Raw genomic sequence first — 21,347 nt, 5'->3', positions numbered from 1 at the left:
TCATACAAGTGCAACACTCAGAAACAGATTTTTGGTGCCTTTGTTTTTGTAAAAAAAATACAAACCAAACAGATTTTAAGGTGAAAGTCCATGCCACACATTTTACATTTTAACTTTTAAAGATATCTCATGCATGTCTTTGGCACACAATTGTAGGTTGTATTTAATGATTTATTTGAATTGCAGTTACATAGGAGCTGCTTTACTCTACCAACATTTCAGAATCAGAAACAGGTTTATTGGTAGGTGGACACGTACGAGGAATTTGACTTGATGTAATGGTGCATAAAGTAAAATAAAAATAAAAAACACAGATAGAGAACTATTTTAAGAAAACTATAATAACATTAGAAAATAATTCAAATAATAGAAATATAGTCAAATATAGCAGTATTTACATATAAATATAATGGAATACAATATGTGCAGTAATAAAAAACCAAAACAGATATTATGTACATTTCTGGTGTTTAAGCCTTTTAAAATAAGATTGTATTTAATAATTTTCGACACAATTTCCAAAACAGCGATCAGAGATCACAATGTTTTAATAAAATAGACTCTTAGAGTAATTAGTACTAACCCATTTTATCCCTGTGTCTCTGTTATGCTTATAACTATATATCTTTTTTCTCACTCCTTTAAGACTAGTATATTTCGAGACAATATTGAAACCCAAATTGTTAGGAAAGTAATACATTTGGGGACAATAATAATAAAATCCAATTTGCTAAGAAATGATTTGACTTTCTCATAGACCTATAAAAAAAGGAAGCAGTTATCATGTGTGGACACTCTTCCGTCCAGAAGGAGGCAACGCTGAGCTGACTAAGCCCATTCTGCCAACATATCCACAAAGAAGAAGAAGAAGAAGAAGAAGAAGAAGAATTGTGGGATTGCAATGGCTGCTCCCTTATCTGTAAACATATGCGTTGTGTTTACGAAAACTGCAGTTTAAATATATACTAGTCACTGCTACAGGTCCATTGATTCCTGGAATACTTACCTACCCATTATTTGACTTCATATCTTAACCTGGATGTGAATTTTTCTGCATTTTAGACCCTCAAAAACAAGCGGCATTGTCCCGCAGTTTGCCGCCCGGCCTTCCTAGGATAGAAGCGGATAGCTTGCAAGCTAGCTGCTCTATCTGAGGTAAGCAACACATTTAACTTATCTGGTACTGAACAAGGAACATATACTGCAATGAATGGAGAAATGCACAATAGCTGTCGGATTTATAGCACTTGTCATCGTTTGAAGCATATCAACATTCACTCCTTTGTTTATAACTTGTAATACATTTCCTAATTGTTAAACAACATCACAGCTGACGCAAAACAAATACAAAACTAGCTACTATCTGTGACTTTAGAGTAAGGTTAATGTCACAAATGTGGCTAAAGCTACTGATGGCCAAACATATGTTAATGCTGAGATAATGAGTTAGGACTCTATAATATCTTTTTTCTTGGGTTGTTTTTCAGTTAAATTAATAGATTCTTAGATTTTTGCCGTTCAGCTGAAAGTGACATTTGGGAACCAAATACATGTAATTATGTAAGATAGAAGCACGTTATTGTACAACCAGGTTCAATAAAGGGCTGTATTGATTATTAGACTGAAATAATATTAATTCACTATACATTTGATGCCAATGTATTTTCAAGCTTGATACCAAGGTAGCTTCAAGCGATGTATTAAGAAGTAATAGCAAACATTTTCTTGTTTAAGCTTTTCCACTTTAGGGTTTTTCTACTATTCTCTGTTTTATATCACAGTCTATTAGATCTTAAACACTTAAACGCCTAAACAGAGTTGACATTAGCAACCCTTTATTATCTTTACACATTCTCCACTGTTGTCCTTATTTCCCCACAGATAATGGATGACGATGTGTCCATGCACAGGCTGGAAGGGTCTGATCCCGATGATCAAGTTGGAGGACTGATCGTAAAGAAAAAGAGTGCTGCTGAAGAGGCCCATGTTTTTCGGGCTCCCACTCCACGCACGTCCCTGCTGGGCTTGGATCTGCTAGCAGCTCAGAAAAGGAAGGAGCGAGAGAGTAAAGAACAAGCAGACGCTATTGCAGATGAACGAAATAGCAAGAAGTCAAAGATTACCTCCTACAAGGACTGGGAGGAAGGTAAAAGTGACTCTGGGTCTGATGAAGAAGAAGAAGAAGATGATAAGGACAGTGGTGTTAAAAACAAAGAGAGGTAAGTGATGGTGCTTCACACAACAACATTTTGTTGATCATCATGTCGAATGTATAAATAGAAAAGCAACATATATCCCCCAAGTCTATGGAGATGATCATTATTTAGTATACATTTCTTTAAGTTGAATGTAATTATTAAGATATCTATACTCTTGGATCTCGCTGTTTGAGAATTTTTCAATCACTTTTTCAGTTTAAGCCTTTGAGTCCTTCCAGAGAAAAACACCTCTAAAGCAGTGAAAATACTGAACCAAGTGTACTGCCATGTGGTAAATACTCGTGTGTGCTGCTCTTGCTCTTTTTGCATATCATATATTTATTTTTGCTATGTTTACAAATGTCATGTTCTTATATGTTGTATGTCAGGGACTACGGATGGAAATGAGCTCAAAGCTAAAATCTGGCATATTTACACTTGAAGCATTATTTGTCTAAAGTGTTCATTAATGTGCATTGTCCCTATTCAAATAAACGATGAAATGAACCCGGACTCTCACCTTGCCTCTGAACTTTGAACATTAACACCCCTTTCTTTAATATGTAATCCTTGTATTTGGATGTGTGCTGACCTTAGTTCCCTTTATACTTGTAGACTATTTTACGAATTGTAGTAGCACACAAATATGATTATTAATAACGTGTATTATTTTGTGGGGTCTTGCAGCAGGAAGTATCGTGTTACTGGTTCGGAGACGCCCTCAAATCCCGGAGGGGTCAGCGAGGAGTTCAAACGCAGACACCAGCAGCGAGAGAAAGACAGACGTGAGCACGGGGTCTACACCACCTCCAACGAGGACAAAAACAGAGAAAGGGAAAAAGAGAGGAGCAGAGATAAGGGGAGAGACCGAAGGAGTGAAAGAGGTGATTCTAAAGATCAGTCATTTTGTTTGTATTTCAATGCAAGTTCACTTTTTGTTGTATTCCACCTTCAATTATTTTGTAAAAATGATACATTTGTTTTTAAAAGCCCTTAAAATGTGGAGATTTGATACATTGTGCTTTGTCGTATTATTGTAAAACTATCTTTTCATTTTCTTAACTTCAGTGAGAACAGTAGCACTACATTTTGGACTTTGGATGTATTCCCTTTTTATAAAGAGGATCAAGTATTAAAATACATCATTTGTAGAAGAGTCAGCCTTTCTCAAAGTCATTCTTTGTTCTGTGTCAGGGGAGCGAGAGGGCAGCCGCGGCAGCAGCAGCAGCGGCCGGTCGGAGCGCGGTGATCGGAGCGAGCGCTCACAGAGGGAGGGCTGGTCTGATCGCATCAGCCGGGGGAGTAAGAGAGAAGAGCCGTCATCGCCACAGAACCGCCCCAGAGGTAATCGAGCTTTATTTAAAAAAACACATTTAAAACTGTCCTTGTTAAAAGGATTCATGGTCTCAACTCATTTTGTTTTCACATAGATTCCTTCACACCCTCACGATCGAACTGGGAGGAGGATGATAGCGGTTATTCCAGTTCACGGCATTCTCAGTGGGAGTCTCCGTCCCCCGCCCCGTCTAACAGAGAGATGGACCGCTCGGAGAGAAGCCATCGCTCCGTCCGAGAGAGTGAGAGGAGAGACAGGTGAACTGCTGTCATTCGTCTCCTGTACCATGTAAGGCAGGGGTCGGCAACAGGCGGACCGGATCCGGACCCCGAGCCCGACCTATACGGACCCGGACCTATAATCAATACATTAATAGGCGATTTCAATTTAATGGGGCTATTCTATTTTAACCGCCACCGACAGGGGGCGAAAGAGAAGAGTGAGCGATACAGGGAGAGAAACACAGAAGAAGAGACGAGAGAGCGGCAGAGAGAAGCGGAGAGGAAAGTGAGTGAAGAGAATAATTAGCGATTCAGGGAGAGAAGCGGAGAGGAGAGTGAACAGGCGTGTTAGCGGCAGACAGGGAGAGACAAATAATTACACATGGCGCTCTCCAAGAAGAGGAAAGTGGACAGTGAGAACAGAGCTTTTAACCCTGACTGGACTCATTCATGTTCATCCTGCCCACTGGGAGCACAGAACCAGTGTGTCTCATTCAGAGACCGTGGTGCTCATTAAAAGTGCCAAAACGCCACTATGGGACAAAACAGAAAGTGTTTGACCAAACATTCCCTCTCAAGTCAGAACTGAGGTCACACAAAAAAAGTAGTCTCAGAGCCCAATGTTATCAGTCCACCAGGATCAAAATTAAAACTAGATATGGTTCCAGGGCAGGCTAACCGAGGCTAACCAATGAGCACCTGCATGTGTATGAGAATGGCCCTGACACCATTTCAGCCCAGATCTAAACTCCTGGCAGGACAAGCTCCAGCTCAATTCTCGCACTGAATAAGTGAGTGATGGACTGCAATATCAGAGGGAAAGAAAGAGAAACTGTTCAATTGTTATGATGTGTAAAGACTGACATTGTTCTATAATCGGCTGAAACTGTTAAGTCATGATGTGAAGCGGTTAACAAAGACAAAGGGAAACTCAAGCTGCTGCTACACTTTATTTTATTTATTTAAAATGGACAATAAATATTGTTGTTTATGAATTGTTCTTTCTTTATTTGATTGGCAGTCAGTTGTTGATTACATGCAGACGTTGATAAAGCTACAGGCTACTTCAATATATATCACACTAATTCATAAAGCAACTTAGACATTTTGATGTTCCGGACCTTTGCATGGGGAGATTTTCTCTAACTGGACCTCGTTGAATTTTAGTTGAATACCCCTGATGTAGGGCAAATTCAACTTTACACTAACATCCTTCTGCTGTGTGCTTTAGGTCAGTCAGAGGCCGGTACCCTGACGACACACCCCTGCCCACCCCATCATACAAGTATAACGAGTGGGCCAATGACAGGAAACATTTGGGATCTACACCTCGTTTATCACAAGGAAAAGGTACTATTCTAAAATCAAGCTTACATTTCAATCCCGCATGTCCAATAACATTTGATAATCGTTCTCTTCTTCAGGCAGGAAAGAAGATGGGCAGGGAGGAATTATGTTTGATAATGAAGATGAGAAAGACCAGTGGGTGGAGGACCAGAAGGTGAGCGGCACACTCATGCCTCATTTAGGCCTCATTCAAGCTATAAAGTAGTTTTAGGTGATGAGGCTTTATTTACACATCTCTGATTGTCTCCCTGTTTTGCAGCAAGCTGACAGAGATTGGTACATGATGGATGAAGGATATGATGAGTTCCACAACCCTTTCACTACCACCTCTGAAGAATATGTAAAGAAGAGAGAGCAGATTCTTCAGAAGCAGACTCAAAAAAGGATATCTGCCCATAGGCGGCAGATCAACGAGGTGTGTGTGTGTGTGTGTGTGTGTGTGTGTGTGTGTGTGTGTGTGTGTGTGTGTGTGTGTGTGTGTGTGTGTGTGTGTGTGTGTGTGTGTGTGTGTGTGTGTGTGTGTGTGTGTGTGTGTGTGTGTGTGTGTGTGTGTGTGTGTGTGTGTGTGTGTGTGTGTGTGTGTGTGTGTGTGTGTGTGTGTGTGTGTGTGTGTGTGTGTGTGTGTGTGTGTGTGTGTGTGTGTGTGTGTGTGTGTGTGTGTGTGTTACTGTCTGTGTTGGTCTGTCTTTGTAACGGACTGTGTTTCCTATCTCAGGATAATGAGCGGTGGGAGACTAACCGTATGCTGACCAGTGGTGTGGTGCAGAGGTTGGAGGTGGACGACGACTTCGAGGAGGACAATGCTGCCAAGGTTCATCTGCTGGTCCACAACCTGGTTCCTCCTTTTCTGGATGGAAGAATAGTATTCACTAAGCAGGTAAACAAGGCCTAAACAATCAGGGATAAAGTCACATGGCTGACAAATCGCTCTTAGAAAGAACTTAAAGAATTGCTTCGCTTCTACATAAAACAGCTCCGCTGCGGACTTCCCGCGCTATGCGCGCGACCTGCAAGTGTTTGTGTTACGTGTGACCTGGGCATTCTGATGAGAGTGATAGATGACAGTGTGCCAGGAGGTTTCAAGGAGCGTTGGCTAGCAGAAGACAAATACAAGCCATGGCTAAGACAAGGGTCAAGCCCACGAGTAGCCTCCTACGCCGTAGTAGAGCATTTTAGATTAGGCTAACGTTGCATGTTACGTTTTTTTAAGCTAACGTTAGCGAGCTGAATAGCGAACTCGATTGAGGGATAATAATAATTGCAGGGGACAATCATTTCAGAGGAGCGTACCTATGTTAATATGTGCGTTACAGTCGCCATCCTGTGGTGTTCAGAGGATGAAGCACTCGCGGCATTTCGTGTTATAGTTACGAAATATAATCTATTGATTCAACACAGAGCGATTTTGAAAGCAATGTATTTCTACTGGTAGTATGTTTCGTGCCTAAACCAAATGTGACTTGCTCTATCGAAATCAGTCACATTGACCCGAAGACCCATTTTCGTTTGTAAACTGTTCTGGGGGAAGCTCACGAGTGTGTTTGTGTATTTTTGCGTTTGTGTACCGGGGAAACACTTACAATAAACACCGGCTGTTATGCTTGCTGTGATGTTACATTAGTCCGTTCTCTGCTTGTAATTATGCCGTTACAAGCTTCAAAGTTGTATTTATCATCTGAATTTGCCGAAACAAGTTTAATATTCTGAAAGCCATTACTTTGTTTATTTGAAAACAGATGAAAACAAACTGTCTTTTATATAAAATTGAAGTATTATACAAGTAAAACTACATTTGACTTTAATCCCATGTAATTGTAGAATGAACACAGTCTTCCTTTGAAGATGTATAAGTCAGGTGTCTTGAGTTGTCAAAATTACCTACAAATCATTGTACACATTTGTCCACTTGTTACCATTGTGAGTCCATTTTTATGCAGCTCTGCGTGATTTTGTCGCTACAATTCAGGCTAATACTCTACCAGAGGTTGAATAAGTACTCAGATCTTGTACTTGAGTGAAAGTAGAAGTACTCAGATCTTGTAATTGAGTGAAAGTAGAAGTACTCAGATCTTGTACTTGAGTAAAGGTAGAAGTACTCAGATCTTGTACTTGAGTGAAAGTAGAAGTACTCAGATCTTGTACTTGAGTGATAGTAGAAGTACTCAGATCTTGTACTTGAGTAAAGGTAGAAGTACTCAGATCTTGTACTTGAGTGAAAGTAGAAGTACTCAGATCTTGTACTTGAATAAAGGTAAAAGTACTCAGATCTTGTACTTGAGTAAAGGTAGAAGTACTCAGATCTTGTACTTGAGTAAAGGTAGAAGTACTCAGATATTGTATTTGAGTAAAGGTAGAAGTACTCAGATCTTGTACTTGAGTAAAGGTAGAAGTACTCAGATATTGTATTTGAGTGAAAGTAGAAGTACTCCGATCTTGTACTAGAGTAGAAGTACCAGAGTGTAGGAATACTCTGTTACAGTAAAAGTCCTGCATTCAAAATGTTCCTCAAGTGAAAGTAGAAAAGTATTCTCATCAAAATATAGTTAAAGTATTGACAGTAAAAGTAGTCATTGTGCAGATTGGTCCATTTCAGAATAATATATATGATATGTTTTATAATGATTGATCATTAAAGTGTTCTCAAAGCTGGTAAACATGCAGCTAGTATGAATGACTTTGTATACTGCAGGGTAGCTTGTGGATTTACTCCAGGTGGAACTAAAGTCTGATTTAACACTTGATTATATTTCACATCATTCATCCACATCTGTGAAGTAACTAAAGGTATTAAATACATGTAGTGGAGTCAAAGTACACCATTTACCTCTGCCTTATGTTTACTGCCAACCTAAAAGTACCTCAAAAATAGTCATCAATAATGTATTGAACAGTTATTTGGCGGATTGTTTTATATTGGCTCAGACAGGTTATATGGGATGCCCAGTCTACGTACAGATCACTCATTTTGAAATATTAAATGTAGTTTTCTTTTCTTTAATTTTTCATCCTCGTGTCGAAGGCTATCACGAAACACACATTTGGTTGTTTATAGCATAAAGAACATCTGATTTAATGTGAGGTTGGGAAATAATCATTTGAGTATGTGTATATAAATATGTAACTTACAACAGCTGTAAGATGCTGGAAAATGCACCTTGAAAGTGCTTGAAAAGTGCTTGAATTTGACTTTGGAAAAGGTGTAAGAACCCTGTGTACTGTGTGCCGCCGATTAAACTCTGTGTGTGGTGTCATGAAAGTGTTGTAAAATCCTGCTGCACATGCTTGTTGTTTGACTGGAAGTGCACATGATATATGAGACTGATCATTTTGCCTGACTTTGCTTGAAGGGTTTGTTTTTAACTACGTGTTTGTTTCTCTGCTGCAGCCAGAGCCTGTCATCCCTGTGAAAGATCCAACATCTGACATGGCCATCATCGCTCGTAAAGGCAGCCAGCTCGTTCGGAAACATCGTGAGCAGAAAGAACGCAAAAAGGTTGGTTGGATTATTAATGAACGCATGTTGTTTTTTAGGATATTTATACATTTATTGCTAAACCCGTAAGGATTTTAGATGAAAATACTATTGTCATATCATCTGGAGAAATGTGACGCTGTAAACACAATGCAGATACAATCTTGATACTCTGCTGTTGAGAAATGTCAATGAGGTTTGTGGGTCTTCACCTGTCTCGTTGATAAATGCCAACGCTGTCTTAACTTCATGACTTTGGTAATTCATTTATTCGTGATCACCATACCGGGTCGCCTGATGACATTTTAACTGCGAACCACGATCAGTGAGGTGAAACAACTTGACAAATTAAACACCGAAGGGCTCTGTATTTTAAAAGGTTTCTGACTGGAGCTATAATCTTCATACTCAATTGATTCAACTGTAATTATTTGGATTTTAGGCACAGCACAAACATTGGGAATTGGCAGGTACCAAGTTGGGGGACATCATGGGAGTCAAGAAGACAGAGGAAGCAGACCGCTCCGGGGGCAAAGCGGTGGGCGAGGATGGAAAAGTAGACTACAGGTGATGAACTGTCCATGCAAAGTTTGGATCTAAATTACATTTTTAACATTTTCTGCTTAAAAATTCACTGCCTTAAATGAACAGAAATGTCTCGCCATATTAATCATTTGGTTAATGTTTCTCTGCTGTACAGAGCAGAGCAGAAATTTGCAGACCACATGAAAGACAAGAGCGAGGCCAGCAGTGACTTTGCTAAGAAGAAGACCCTTCTGCAACAGAGACAGTATCTTCCCATCTTCGCGGTCCGACAGCAGCTTCTTAACATCATAAGGTATTGATAGGAGTTGTATTCCTGTTGTTCTGTCTTTACTCTTAAAAAAGTGTCCGACATTCAAACTGTGCAGAGTAATTCTATAACTAACTAATGACGTTATCGTTTCTACAGGGACAACAGCATTGTGATTGTTGTTGGGGAGACGGGCAGCGGGAAGACCACCCAGCTGACCCAGTACCTGCATGAGGACGGGTACACCAGCTACGGCATGGTGGGTTGTACTCAGCCCAGAAGAGTGGCAGCCATGAGTGTGGCCAAGAGAGTCAGCGAGGAGATAGGAACCAACCTGGGAGAGGAGGTGAGACAGCTGTTTGATGCTTAAGCAAACCATGCGTGCCTTGGTGATACTTAGCCGTATTACCTTACTGTAGAGCACTTGTGAGCATCTCATTTGATCAGAAAGAAAAGGCTATTAGAAGTACACTGTCTAATAGTCATAACCCTTTCCTTGATCATTTGTCCAAACTTGCTACTTTCGATGTGGTGTAACGTAAAACAAATATTTTTCCATTTGATCATTTTTGTATCTGTTATTTCCTTGACGAGATTTGGCAACATTTTGTAACTAGCTTGGTACATTTTAAATACATTTCTTAGTGGAGCCCAATGATGTTGTGTATAGTACATTCTAAGGGCCTACCTGCGCAAACTCAATAGCGAGTCCCGCGCTGTAACACCACCATCTAGTGGTCAAAAGGAAAATATCATGTCTGTTGCTACTTCATGGTTAGAGCCGAGGAGCAACAAAGGGAAACATTGGAGATGCTTAAAAATGTTGGTGCAACATTTTTTTTAAGTAGTTTCTTTAATTTAATGTTGCATGATTTCTTAGATTATTCATTTTATTTTTTGTTTATTAATCTGACATGTTTGCCTACAGGTGGGCTACGCAATCCGTTTTGAGGACTGCACATCAGAGAAAACATTAATAAAATACATGACGGACGGTATCCTGCTCAGGGAGTCACTGAGGGAGTCGGACCTGGACCACTACAGTGCCGTGATCATGGACGAGGCTCACGAGCGCTCCCTGAACACTGACGTGCTGTTCGGCCTGCTGCGTGATGTCAGTACACAACTATTTTACGTGTTTTAAACACATCTTTTTTATTTTTTTATTTTCTAGACATACATGCAGCTTCATCTGCTGTGTGACTAAATGATGCGTAACCAAGTGAGGTTGTCGTTCCCTTTTTTATATTTACGTGTACACACACTGATTTCACTCAACTCTCTTTTCTGTCCGTCTCCCATCAGGTTGTATCTCGGCGGACTGATTTGAAACTCATAGTCACCTCCGCTACCATGGACTCAGACAAGTTCGCTGCTTTTTTTGGCAACGTACCCATTTTCCACATTCCAGGAAGAACATTTCCCGTGGACATCTTATTTAGCAAGGTATGTGTCTACTCTACTATCACTCGAAAGGAACTCACTATACATCCTCAATACATTATAATATTTCTACTAGCATTTTTTGGGCAGCTTTATTATGCCAGACTTCAGGAATTAGCAATCATTTGAATTATCTCTGAAGCCTTTAAAGGACATTTATTCTCAAAACACTATTATCTAAAATTGTAGTTAAATCTTTGACTTTAAAGAATGTGTTTAGCCTTGGGTAAAGCCTATCTGACATCATCCAAAAAATAATAATCACATGACAGTAAGTAGGATACCCTCTTGACAATAAGTACGTTTTGTTATTTTACACGAACTAACTTTTGGCATTTAACAATAAACATCTCTACTGTTATGCTTTGTAGGGTCATTTCCGTGTTGTTGTTGTTGTTGTTGTTGTTGTAGTACTTGACTGATTTGTGTGCTCTGTGCTGCGTAGACTCCTCAGGAGGACTACGTGGAGGCAGCAGTAAAACAGGGGCTGCAGATCCACCTCAGCGGGCTGATAGGAGACATCCTCATCTTCATGCCCGGGCAGGAGGATATCGAGGTGAGAGACTACTTCAATCACTCAAATATCTCAAATGGTTGGGGCATATTAATGTTTGTCATTAAATACTGTGGTACAGGTATGAAATGTGCTGCAAAGTACACAATGTAAGCTGTTAAAAACCTGGAAAAGTCATGGAAATTCAAAAAGCAAATTCCAGGCCCTGGGACCCGAAGTAATCTGCGGCCGCGAGCTGTTATGTGCCATCATGACGCACATGGTGTTATGTTTTAATATATTAGAATGAAGCGCTAGCTGTGTGCTCGAGTCTTCCTGTCTGTCGGCTCTGCTGCTCCGGGATGAGGGTCTAGCTTCAGCAGCTACATTACCTACGGTGCGTTCGTTAGCAGTAACTGTGCGGAGTCACTGTGGCACAGACTGGACCGCTGGTGAACAGCTGTTAGAACGGGCCGTTCAGGTGTTCAGAGCAGAGCTCCCTGTCGGAGCGGCAGAGCGTGATGTGAACTGAAAAGTTTTTCTGTCGCAATATTATTTAAGGAATCGTTGAGCGAGCTAGCTAGCTAGCATACATTGTCACTATCTGCTAACGTTAGCTTTAGCCTTCGTTTTCTAATAGTTTTCTTCATAGGCTATAAACAGAGGTCGTATACATATTTTAGTGTATTAGAATAGAATTAGAATTTTAGTGGAGTAGACAAAGTAGTAAAACATTGAAATACTTAAGTAAAGTACAAGTATCTCAACATTGTACCCAAGTATAGTACTTGTTGAGTTTATGAACTTAGTTACTTTACACCATGTGGCTATAAAGATAGAAAGACTAAGCCTTGCACAGAGGCATGAAAATACATTTTCTAAATGCTCAACAGTGCTGCCAAAATAATAAACTGACTGCTACACAATTCAAATAAATGCTTTTATATATTTCTATTAGATGTGACTCTTTGGCGTTTCTGTTATTATTAACACAGCTGCTTTGGTTGGTCTGTCTGCTAAAATCCTGTTATTCCTCATTTTAAAGCTGATATTCCGTGGGGTGGGGGAGCCGGGGGCTCGGATCCTTGTCACCTTTTTCACACCTGATGAGTTTGCATCCCAGATACTATTTGATATAAGGCTGCCAAGATGCCAGGGAAGAGCAGTTTCAACAATGTATGGCTGCTAAAGGATAAGTACCAATTGTGGCAAAAGACATTGACCCAAGACGTGCTAAATGCAAACTGTGTTGAAAAATATTCGATATTTCGAATATGGGCGAGGCAGCGCTTGCTAGCCACATGAAAGAAAGTGTCATTTTCTTTGGTCATGGAAAATGAGGCAAAGGTCATGGAAAAGTCATTGGTGAAAAAGGGTATGAACCCTGTAAATGTAATTGATTAGATTTTCAATTAGTTTTAGTTTTGGTAAGTTTTCAGTTTGCTTTTGCAAGGAACAGGACGTTCTTTCTTTTTTGTGTTTGTAGTTCAAGGTTTATGTGTGTCCTTCAGGTGACCTCGGATCAGATCGTGGAGCGGTTGGAGGACTTGGAGAACGCTCCGGCTCTGACCGTGCTGCCCATCTACTCCCAGCTGCCCTCCGACCTCCAGGCCAAGATCTTCCAGAAGGTTTGTAGTTTGTAGTTTGTAGTCACTGGTCTTGATGCTGCAAATGTTTCTACACTCTAGATCGATGAGTCCTACAAGTGAGAAACGAAAGCTGACTGCCTTTCATTTCTCCTCCGCCAGGCTCCAGATGGTGTGAGGAAATGCATCGTCGCTACAAACATCGCTGAGACCTCCCTCACCGTGGACGGAATCATGTTTGTCGTGGATGCAGGGTACTGCAAACTTAAGGTACTACCATGCTAAAGCCTCATTGTATGAAGTGTATTTACTCTGTAGTCATTGAAAGTGCACTTTCCTGTGTGCACGTTTAACCAGTAATGCGCTGTTCTTTTTTCTGTCTACAGGTTTTCAACCCTCGCATTGGAATGGATGCTCTACAGGTCTATCCCATCAGCCAGGCTAATGCTAACCAGCGCTCAGGCAGAGCAGGACGTACAGGACCAGGGCAGTGTTACAGGTAACATGCACACAGCCACTATCAGTGCTGAGAAGTTCTGCCATTTTGAAGTTCCTTCAAGGCTACCCCTAAAGATGGCGCTTTAGCTGGCATTGGCAAGAATCTCTAAAACCACAGAAGGGATTTTTATGCTGAGAGCAAGAACATATAGTACATTATGTTCCCACTCTTGTTTTAGATTCACAAATAAACAACCTGAATATGATTTTCCTTTTTCAATTCCTCTTTTCTCTGTTTGAGAATGTATGATTTAAGCATAACTGTTGTTAAAGTGTGTTTCTCCCTTCTGTCGTTTGAGATCAGGGCTCTGGATGTGTTGCATGAGCGTGTTTTCAGTTGCAGGGAGAGGGCAAGCACCTTAATCTCCAGAGGATTTCATGCAGTTTAACTTTGTTTATGACAGAGAAATGTGCCACAAAAGAGATTTCACTTGACCTTGCTTTCCTTTGCAATATTTACCTTGGTGAAGAACAACATACATTTTGCATCACTAATGAGCTAGGATGTTTATGAAACTCCATCTTTCTCTGGATTAAGCCTGCCCACCTACTCCTACACACAAGCTTGTACACAGAGTGACTTTTGGGAGAGCGTTTAGCTGAATACAGCGTTTGAGTAGATGTGTGTATGTGTTAGAGAGCGGAGTAGGAGTGAGTCACGCTGGTTTGCTCCGCTCGCGTGGAGAATTCCCCATTCAAAGACCCTTTTAGCTGTGACTGCAGGCCCTCACTCACAAGCTCAAAACCTCCATATGCATTCAAATCATTCTGTAATTATAATCTCCCACTTCAGACAGCTGTAATTGTTGCGAAGACCCTTTTTAAGTTTGGTCCTTTACTATATATAACTCAGGCTCTGAATTTTTTTTTTTTTTTTAAATGGTAGCTTCCTGAATTTTCTACTGCAGCAGATCTACATGTGGTGCTTACTGCTTATTTAGAACCCAACTTACAAGTCTGCACAAAATGAACACAGCCCAGAGAAGCTTATTCAATTTCTCTGTCCCAAAAATGAAAAAGTGTGCATATATTTTCACATTATGGTTGAAATTGTAGGTTAAACATCAAACGTGACGTACAAACTTCCTCTCACTCTCTGTCTCTGTGCCCTGTCCAGGCTCTACACTCAGAGCGCCTACAAGAACGAGATGCTGACCACCACCATACCAGAGATCCAGAGGACCAACCTGGCCAACGTGGTGCTGCTGTTAAAGTCTCTGGGTGTTCAGGATCTGCTGCTCTTCCACTTCATGGACCCCCCCCCAGAGGACAACATGCTCAACTCCATGTACCAGCTCTGGATCTTGGGAGCTCTGGACAACACAGGTGGGTGGTGAACAACAGTTTGAATAGACTTTGAATATGCTGTGTGATGTAATGCACATTTAAACATATAGTTATTGTTGATTCTTCTTTATTAATTGGTTGTTTTGTCTATAAAATATCCAGAGTTCAAGTTTCCAGAGCTCAATGAGATGTTTTAAGGAACTAACAGTCCCATACCCAACGATTTTGTTTACTGTCACAGAAGAAAAAAAAAAAAAATCACATTAGAGAAACTGGAACCACAGAATTGTTCACATTTTTTTTCCCTTACATTTTTTTGTTTATTGATGAATTGATAATTTTATTAATTGTTTCAGAACAAACACATATTAACACTTGTCCATCATGTTTTAATGATGTCATTCTAAATATTACAGAACATGGTATATCATTGTTCTTTCCTCGTCTCTAGTTGTAGGTCTAAAAGGCCTAGGCAGGTCTTACTAACAGAGCAACATAAATCATCCTCGTTTTGAGATGAGGATGAAGCTGTGACATGTATTGGGGTATTGGGTATTTCAGGGTTGTATCATCTCCCCCTCAGCGCTGCTTTGAGCTCCTGCATAGTGAAGCTGACGGCACAAACACAGGCAGGAGACCAGCTGTTTAGAAGATGCTGCGGTGATGATGCAGACACAGCAAAAGGGCCTCGAGGAGGTAGTTGTGAGGTTGAGCCGGTGGAGTAATTGCCTAGTAACTGATCCTGTGTTTGATTTGACTGGTCGGGTCTCATTTCTGTCTCATCCTTAGCCAGATCCCAGGGGATTTAGGGATTTGGGGATGAGGGGGGACTTTTGATGATTCCCTGTATGGTATGTTAACAGCAGATTATCTCTGATTAAGGCTTACCTGCCCCAAACTGCTGCTCTGCTTCCCTGCTTTTCCTCCTTATAAGCTCCTTAGACACTGTCGTCTAATCATTTAAATCAGAACTGGCAAAGTTTTTGATCTCGCTCTTTTTTTTTTTTTTTCTTCTCTCCAAGTATTCTCAACCGTCAGCAGTTCATCCTCTCTCACGGTGATAGACAAATAAGTGTCACATTATGCTGGCTTCTTCCTCACGCCAGCAGGCTTTTGATGGAAAAGGAGCTTATCACTCGTCTTGTTCCTTCTTAATACTTCACATCTCGTGCACTTTTATAAGCTTCACGCCTGACCTCGTAATTGTGTTCTTCTCTCTGTTCAGGCTCTTTGACACCGACGGGGCGTCTGATGGTGGAGTTTCCCCTCGACCCCGCCCTGTCCAAGATGCTGATCGTGTCCTGCGACATGGCCTGCAGTGCGGACATCCTCATCATCGTCTCCATGCTGTCTGTGCCCGCCATCTTCTACAGACCTAAGGTTTGTCTCATAAAGTTACTGTATGATAATGTTGACTTATCGTATGTGTGATTGAACCCATTTGTATTGCATGTTTAATTGTCATTTTACATCACAGGGTTGCAAAATGAATGGATGAATGAATGGTAAAGCCCCTACAAGATTATACAATTATAGTATTTTGTAATGTTATTTGCCAATAATCTACATTTTTATATTAACTATAAGTCAAATGACATATTTCATTTGAAATGGCTCGCTCACAGGTATGAATACACAGAGACTGATCCCCCGAAACTGAAGCTTATTGTTGTGGTCTTCTAGTAAATGTAACATACAGTTCACTCTCATTGTATTGTTTTTCTAACTGGTGGCGAAGTCGATAGGGAGTTGGCTTGGCAACTGGAAGGTCACCAGTTCAAGTCCCGGCAAGACCAAGTGCTACCGAGGTTTCCCTGACCAAGGCACCGTTCCCTACACTGCTCCCCGGGCGCCATTCAAAATGGCAGCACACTGCTCCTAACACTAGGATGGGTCAAATGCAGAGGAACAATTTCCCCACGAGGGATTCATAAAAGTCCATTTTAAACCTGTCTATACTTCATTGAGACCAAAAACCGAGCTTGATCGTTGTAAAAAAAAAAAAAAAAAAAAACAGCCTTAAAATGAGCAAAATCCTAATGATGTATGGAAACTGTATCTGTGTGTCTCTGCAGGGTCGTGAGGAGGAGAGTGACCAGGTGAGGGAGAAGTTCTCTGTCCCAGAGAGCGACCACCTCACATACCTCAACGTCTACATGCAGTGGAAGAACAACAATTACTCCAGCAACTGGTGCAACGACCACTTCATCCACACCAAGGCCATGCGCAAGGTCAGACTTCACCGGTTCTCTCCGTCATCACCCTGTGCCCCTGGAAGAAAACCTATCATTTAGTTTTTCTCTTGAATTCCAACACCTTTAGATGACCTTGTAGAAATCTCTCAGTTTAAATTGTGAACTTATTTCTAGCTTTGACTATAGTGTTTTTATATGATTCATGTTCTGAGAGGCCTATTCAGTTTTCTACTGAATAACTTTAACTAGAATTTAGTAGAATTTCAGTCAAATGTTTACATTACATCGAAGCCATTCAATGTAAGCCAGCAGGTTGGACGCGTTTTCCATGTGGTTTAATTCCCAATACGTATGTTTGTTGTGCAGGTACGAGAGGTGCGCTCCCAGTTAAAGGACATCATGGTGCAGCAGAGGATGAACTTAATTTCCTGCGGGTCAGACTGGGACATCATCAGAAAGTGCATCTGTGCAGCGTACTTCCACCAGGCTGCCAAACTCAAGGTACCTCCATCACTTTCTTCAGTTAATATGTTTCACCTAGTGGCAACTGGTTGTGGCAGATTTATAGCAGCATAATTACAGAGTGGAGAAATATCCCTCCTGGCCTCAAGTTAATACGGCGCTAAAATCTGAAAGGAAATTTAACATCATGACTTTATAATCAAGGTTCTCCGTTTGACTTATGAGAAGCCGGCTAACCCGAGCAATCGTAGCAATGCTGGATATACTTCACATTTATTTCCCTGCTGTCTAGGGCAGCTGGAGAAGCAAATTAGCCCATGTGACCTACTTTGCTTTGACCTTACAGTGCTCCCATAGGTGCAGGCACCAACACGCATCCCATTTTCCTATCCAGGAATTCAGAATCGCACATTTCATTTGTTATTTATTCCTGTGTTTGCTCCCAGGGCATTGGGGAATATGTGAACGTGAGGACAGGCATGCCATGTCACCTGCATCCCACCAGCTCCCTCTTTGGTATGGGCTACACCCCCGACTACATCATCTACCACGAGCTCGTCATGACCACCAAGGTAAAAATAACGTCGCCTTGGCCAGCACGGAAACAATGAATGCTAAACGGTTTGTGGAGGATTAACATGTTGTTTGTGTTGCAGGAGTACATGCAGTGTGTGACTTCAGTGGATGGGGAGTGGCTGGCAGAACTTGGGCCCATGTTTTACAGCGTCAAACAGGCGGGAAAAAGCAGAACGGTAAGACAAGCCGAGGATGGTACATGCTCAATACATTTTTGTTTAGAGTATGTAGACCGGACTTTCCACATATGTCTGTGTACTTTTTGGCTGCGGCTGATTTCCTAATTTGTCCCACAGATCTGTGTTTCCGGACCATTTTAGCTTTGAACCGCTAAGTCACCAACTTGCGAGCTCCGGTCACTCATTAAATAAGTGAAATGGTTGTGGCCAGACCAATCTTTTCTCATCTTTTTGGGTTTGCTGTTTCAGGAGAACCGTCGGCGGGCCAAGGAGGACATCATCAACATGGAGGAGGAGATGTCCATGGCTGAGGAGCAGCTGCAGGCGCGGAGAGAGGAGCAGGACAAGAAGACCAACACTGGCACTGTTAAGTAAGTCAGCAACAACCTCTCCTCCTCTTGCCTCCTCATCATACACGGGTCCTCATCTAACAATAGTTCCCCATGGCCCTCATTTTCCATTCGCTGTCGAGATAGAAACATTTCATTTACCTACCTCGCTGGCAGTGTATCCCACTCTCTCTTCTCAGCCTCTCTCTCTCTTCATGATGAGCTTTTCTCACCTCTGGTCCCTCCAGACGAGACAAAAAGAAATAATATTGACTCCTGGCTGACCCCCATTACTGCAGCAATTTAAATTGTGCCATAGCAGAGCAGAAAAAAGAGGGGAATGTTCCATTTGAAATTAGACCGAAAAATTAATTTCACACCCATCCACTAGCTTTACAGAGAGAAATAAGGTTATAAAGACAGATTTAAAAAGACTTGTATTGTTAATTAATCAGCTGGTTTATCTGTCTGAGTTTGCGTGTCTGTAACAGATCTGTTGAAAATAATCACTCTGGAGGTATAGGATTAAGAATTAGATTTATGCAGAGGTGGCTGGATGTGTGATAATGAATGTATCCGGCTCTCCTGGGCTCTCGGCTGTCCTCCGGCAGGCCTCACACGAGTCTCCTCCGTGAGTTCAGTGTGACCACCATGAAAGATTCCTTCTGATAGACCTTCGTGTGCCGGCTGCTTATCACCCATCTCCCCGCTCACCAGCTCAGATCAGAGGTGTGAATTAGTCGGTTGTTATGTGTTTTTAAAAGTGGAAATGTGAGGGAGTGTTTTTAGGAACACATCAGGGCTCGGAGCTAGAAGCCTGTTCAGTTCCACGCAAAGCACTTAAAAGGACAATACAACAAGTATTAGCTCTTAGAGTAACATCAATTTCTCAATACGCAAAACAAAATGTGTCAAGATTAGTGAAGGAGTGTTTGGCTTTGGAAAAAAACAAGTTTGAATGTGTTTTAGGAAAGAGCAATGGGATACATTCTCTATTTCCTGACATTTAGTAGACCAAGCAATTTGATGATGTTGATCAATCAAGAAAAGTATTTGTAGGTTAATTGATATTAAAGAAAAGAAGCCGTATCATCCGATTAGCTGCACAGCTTTATATTTTTAGATTACATTTTTTCAGGTAAATGGACTCCAAAGTTTCTGAATCATTTCTGTACGGGTTGTGAATCGATTTGCAGACTACTGGAATTTGCATCAGTTGAAATTCACCAAAGTTTGCATCAAATTTGCACATTTAGTTGTTGTGGTTGTTATGGTTACAGTACTTTTGTCTGGTAATGCAGTTTACTTACAGATTGAGAGTTTGAGATCCTCTTGTTTAGAACTGAAAGAACACTGATGAGTTTCAAGATTTGTTGAAGACTTACTTTATTGTCAATGTCCACAACAACATTTGCAATATGGTTTACAGTAATATGTGGTGAATTGTCCAAAAAACAGTTGTATGTTTTTTTTTTTTTAGACCCTTGATTACATTTAAAAAATGCTCCACAAGTGTGAATCGCTGTTATGGAACTACTAGCAGGCTGTGACACACGCAACCATTTCTCCTGAAGTGAGCAGCGAGACAGAGAGAATGGCACAGTGACAGAAGGGGGTTATGGCCTTATGGTCATAATTGCTGCCGGTGTGTGTGTTTGAGGTAGAGAGATGAGGGAAGTGTGGGCAGTGTCAGGCTGTCACGATGCTGTAATTAAAGATGATAGATTGTGCTGTCAGAGGGGCTCTGCGTCCAACACTGAGACACCAGCTCGCCTTTTCCCTCTCCTGCGGTCCTGCTGGATGTTTAAAGCTGGACAGGCCGGCCTTCCCTCACCTTCAGCCTTTCTTTTAACCACAGCTGCTTGTATAGGAAATGTTTGAGTGATCGGAGCAAAAAAGAATGAGTTTCTATATTAGGTTGCATCTAATAAAACCTCTTTTAATATAAACTTCTTCCCTTTCTCTGATTTCAGGGTTGTAAAGATTTGCACGCCAGGAAGAAAAGACGAGGCCCCCATGACGCCCAGACGCACCCCTGCCCGCTTTGGACTGTAGAAACCCCGTCGACCAATCACATTGCCTCCTTTAGACTCGTTATTACCGCGACCTGGATCACACCAGCACAAGCACACAGTGTAACTTCCAGCTGCCATTTGTCCCTCCCAGCATGGCCAGTATCACCTGCAGTACCTGAACAGACCACTAGAGTGAGAACTTGTATAAGGCACAAGACTGAAACAGAGCCAGGTCCCTTCACCTTCATCAGCCTATAGCTGTTACCGCGATACATTTTAAGGAATAAAGGACTTTGTTGTTGTTTTTTTGTAAATTCAGTATGTATATGTTGTCATTACTGAAAAGTGGTTTTACAAATGTCTATTCAGTATTGATTTTACTCGATCTAGAAACATTTAATTTTCTATGCTCTTGTTTAATTTCCTCCATCCTGAATGTATTTTCAGAGGTAAACTGATAAAAAGTGATCTAATTTCAATGTTGTCTTTGTGTCCTTGCATTTAGTAGTTCTGGTTCGGTCGTGGATTAAACAGCGTGTACGCCACTATGAAGTGCTCTTCTACAGACTGAAGCACTATTCAAACTGTACTTATGGCAAGAGGGTCTTCAGAGTCTAGAGTTGTATTGTAATGCCCCGAAAACACACAACACACTCATATAGGTTTAGGCAATTTACCTTTTTCTATTCTCTGTCAACCCTGTTCCACCACTGTAATGTACCACAGCGTTCTTCATAGAGACAACGTTATCATGCTGGATTAAAACATATCAACGGTTATATTTTTAATAGTCCTTGTGTTCAGAATAGCAAAGCTTCCTTTGTGGGTTTCCTCCAAACAAATGTGTCTTTAAAATTTGAAAATGTGTTTCTTGATGTACGCCCTCTTCTGACCTCTCAGCTGATCAGAATAACGCG

General features: G+C 41.2%; 1 protein-coding gene across 3 annotated transcripts; it reads left to right on the top strand.

Annotated features, from left to right (window-relative positions):
* Window positions 1-841: 841 nt before the first annotated feature.
* Window positions 842-20,909, top strand: dhx38 (DEAH (Asp-Glu-Ala-His) box polypeptide 38). Of its 3 annotated transcripts, XM_079666493.1 has the most exons (29): window positions 883-919; window positions 1,063-1,155; window positions 1,882-2,219; window positions 2,886-3,082; window positions 3,393-3,542; window positions 3,629-3,791; window positions 3,958-4,041; window positions 4,987-5,105; window positions 5,180-5,256; window positions 5,362-5,517; window positions 5,818-5,979; window positions 8,488-8,595; window positions 9,017-9,141; window positions 9,275-9,412; window positions 9,527-9,713; window positions 10,296-10,481; window positions 10,673-10,813; window positions 11,256-11,366; window positions 12,815-12,931; window positions 13,052-13,159; window positions 13,276-13,388; window positions 14,505-14,713; window positions 15,900-16,054; window positions 16,750-16,905; window positions 17,236-17,370; window positions 17,778-17,903; window positions 17,988-18,083; window positions 18,336-18,457; window positions 20,389-20,909. In XM_079666493.1, exons 3-29 carry the CDS (start codon window positions 1,885-1,887, stop codon window positions 20,468-20,470), a joined length of 3,858 nt encoding a protein of 1,285 aa, XP_079522619.1. In that variant the 5' UTR covers window positions 883-919; window positions 1,063-1,155; window positions 1,882-1,884; the 3' UTR covers window positions 20,471-20,909. The 3 variants fall into 3 exon arrangements, with proteins under 3 accessions (XP_079522618.1, XP_079522620.1, XP_079522619.1); XM_079666492.1 differs by having other exon boundaries at window positions 842-1,155; XM_079666494.1 differs by lacking the exon at window positions 3,958-4,041 and having other exon boundaries at window positions 843-1,155.
* Window positions 20,910-21,347: the final 438 nt, after the last annotated feature.

This window comes from Notothenia rossii (assembly GCF_949606895.1).
Source record: "Notothenia rossii genome assembly, chromosome: 2".
Lineage (NCBI taxonomy): Eukaryota > Metazoa > Chordata > Actinopteri > Perciformes > Nototheniidae > Notothenia > Notothenia rossii.
Note: the sequence above shows the minus strand (reverse complement) of the source record. Positions and strands in the feature narration are given on the sequence as shown.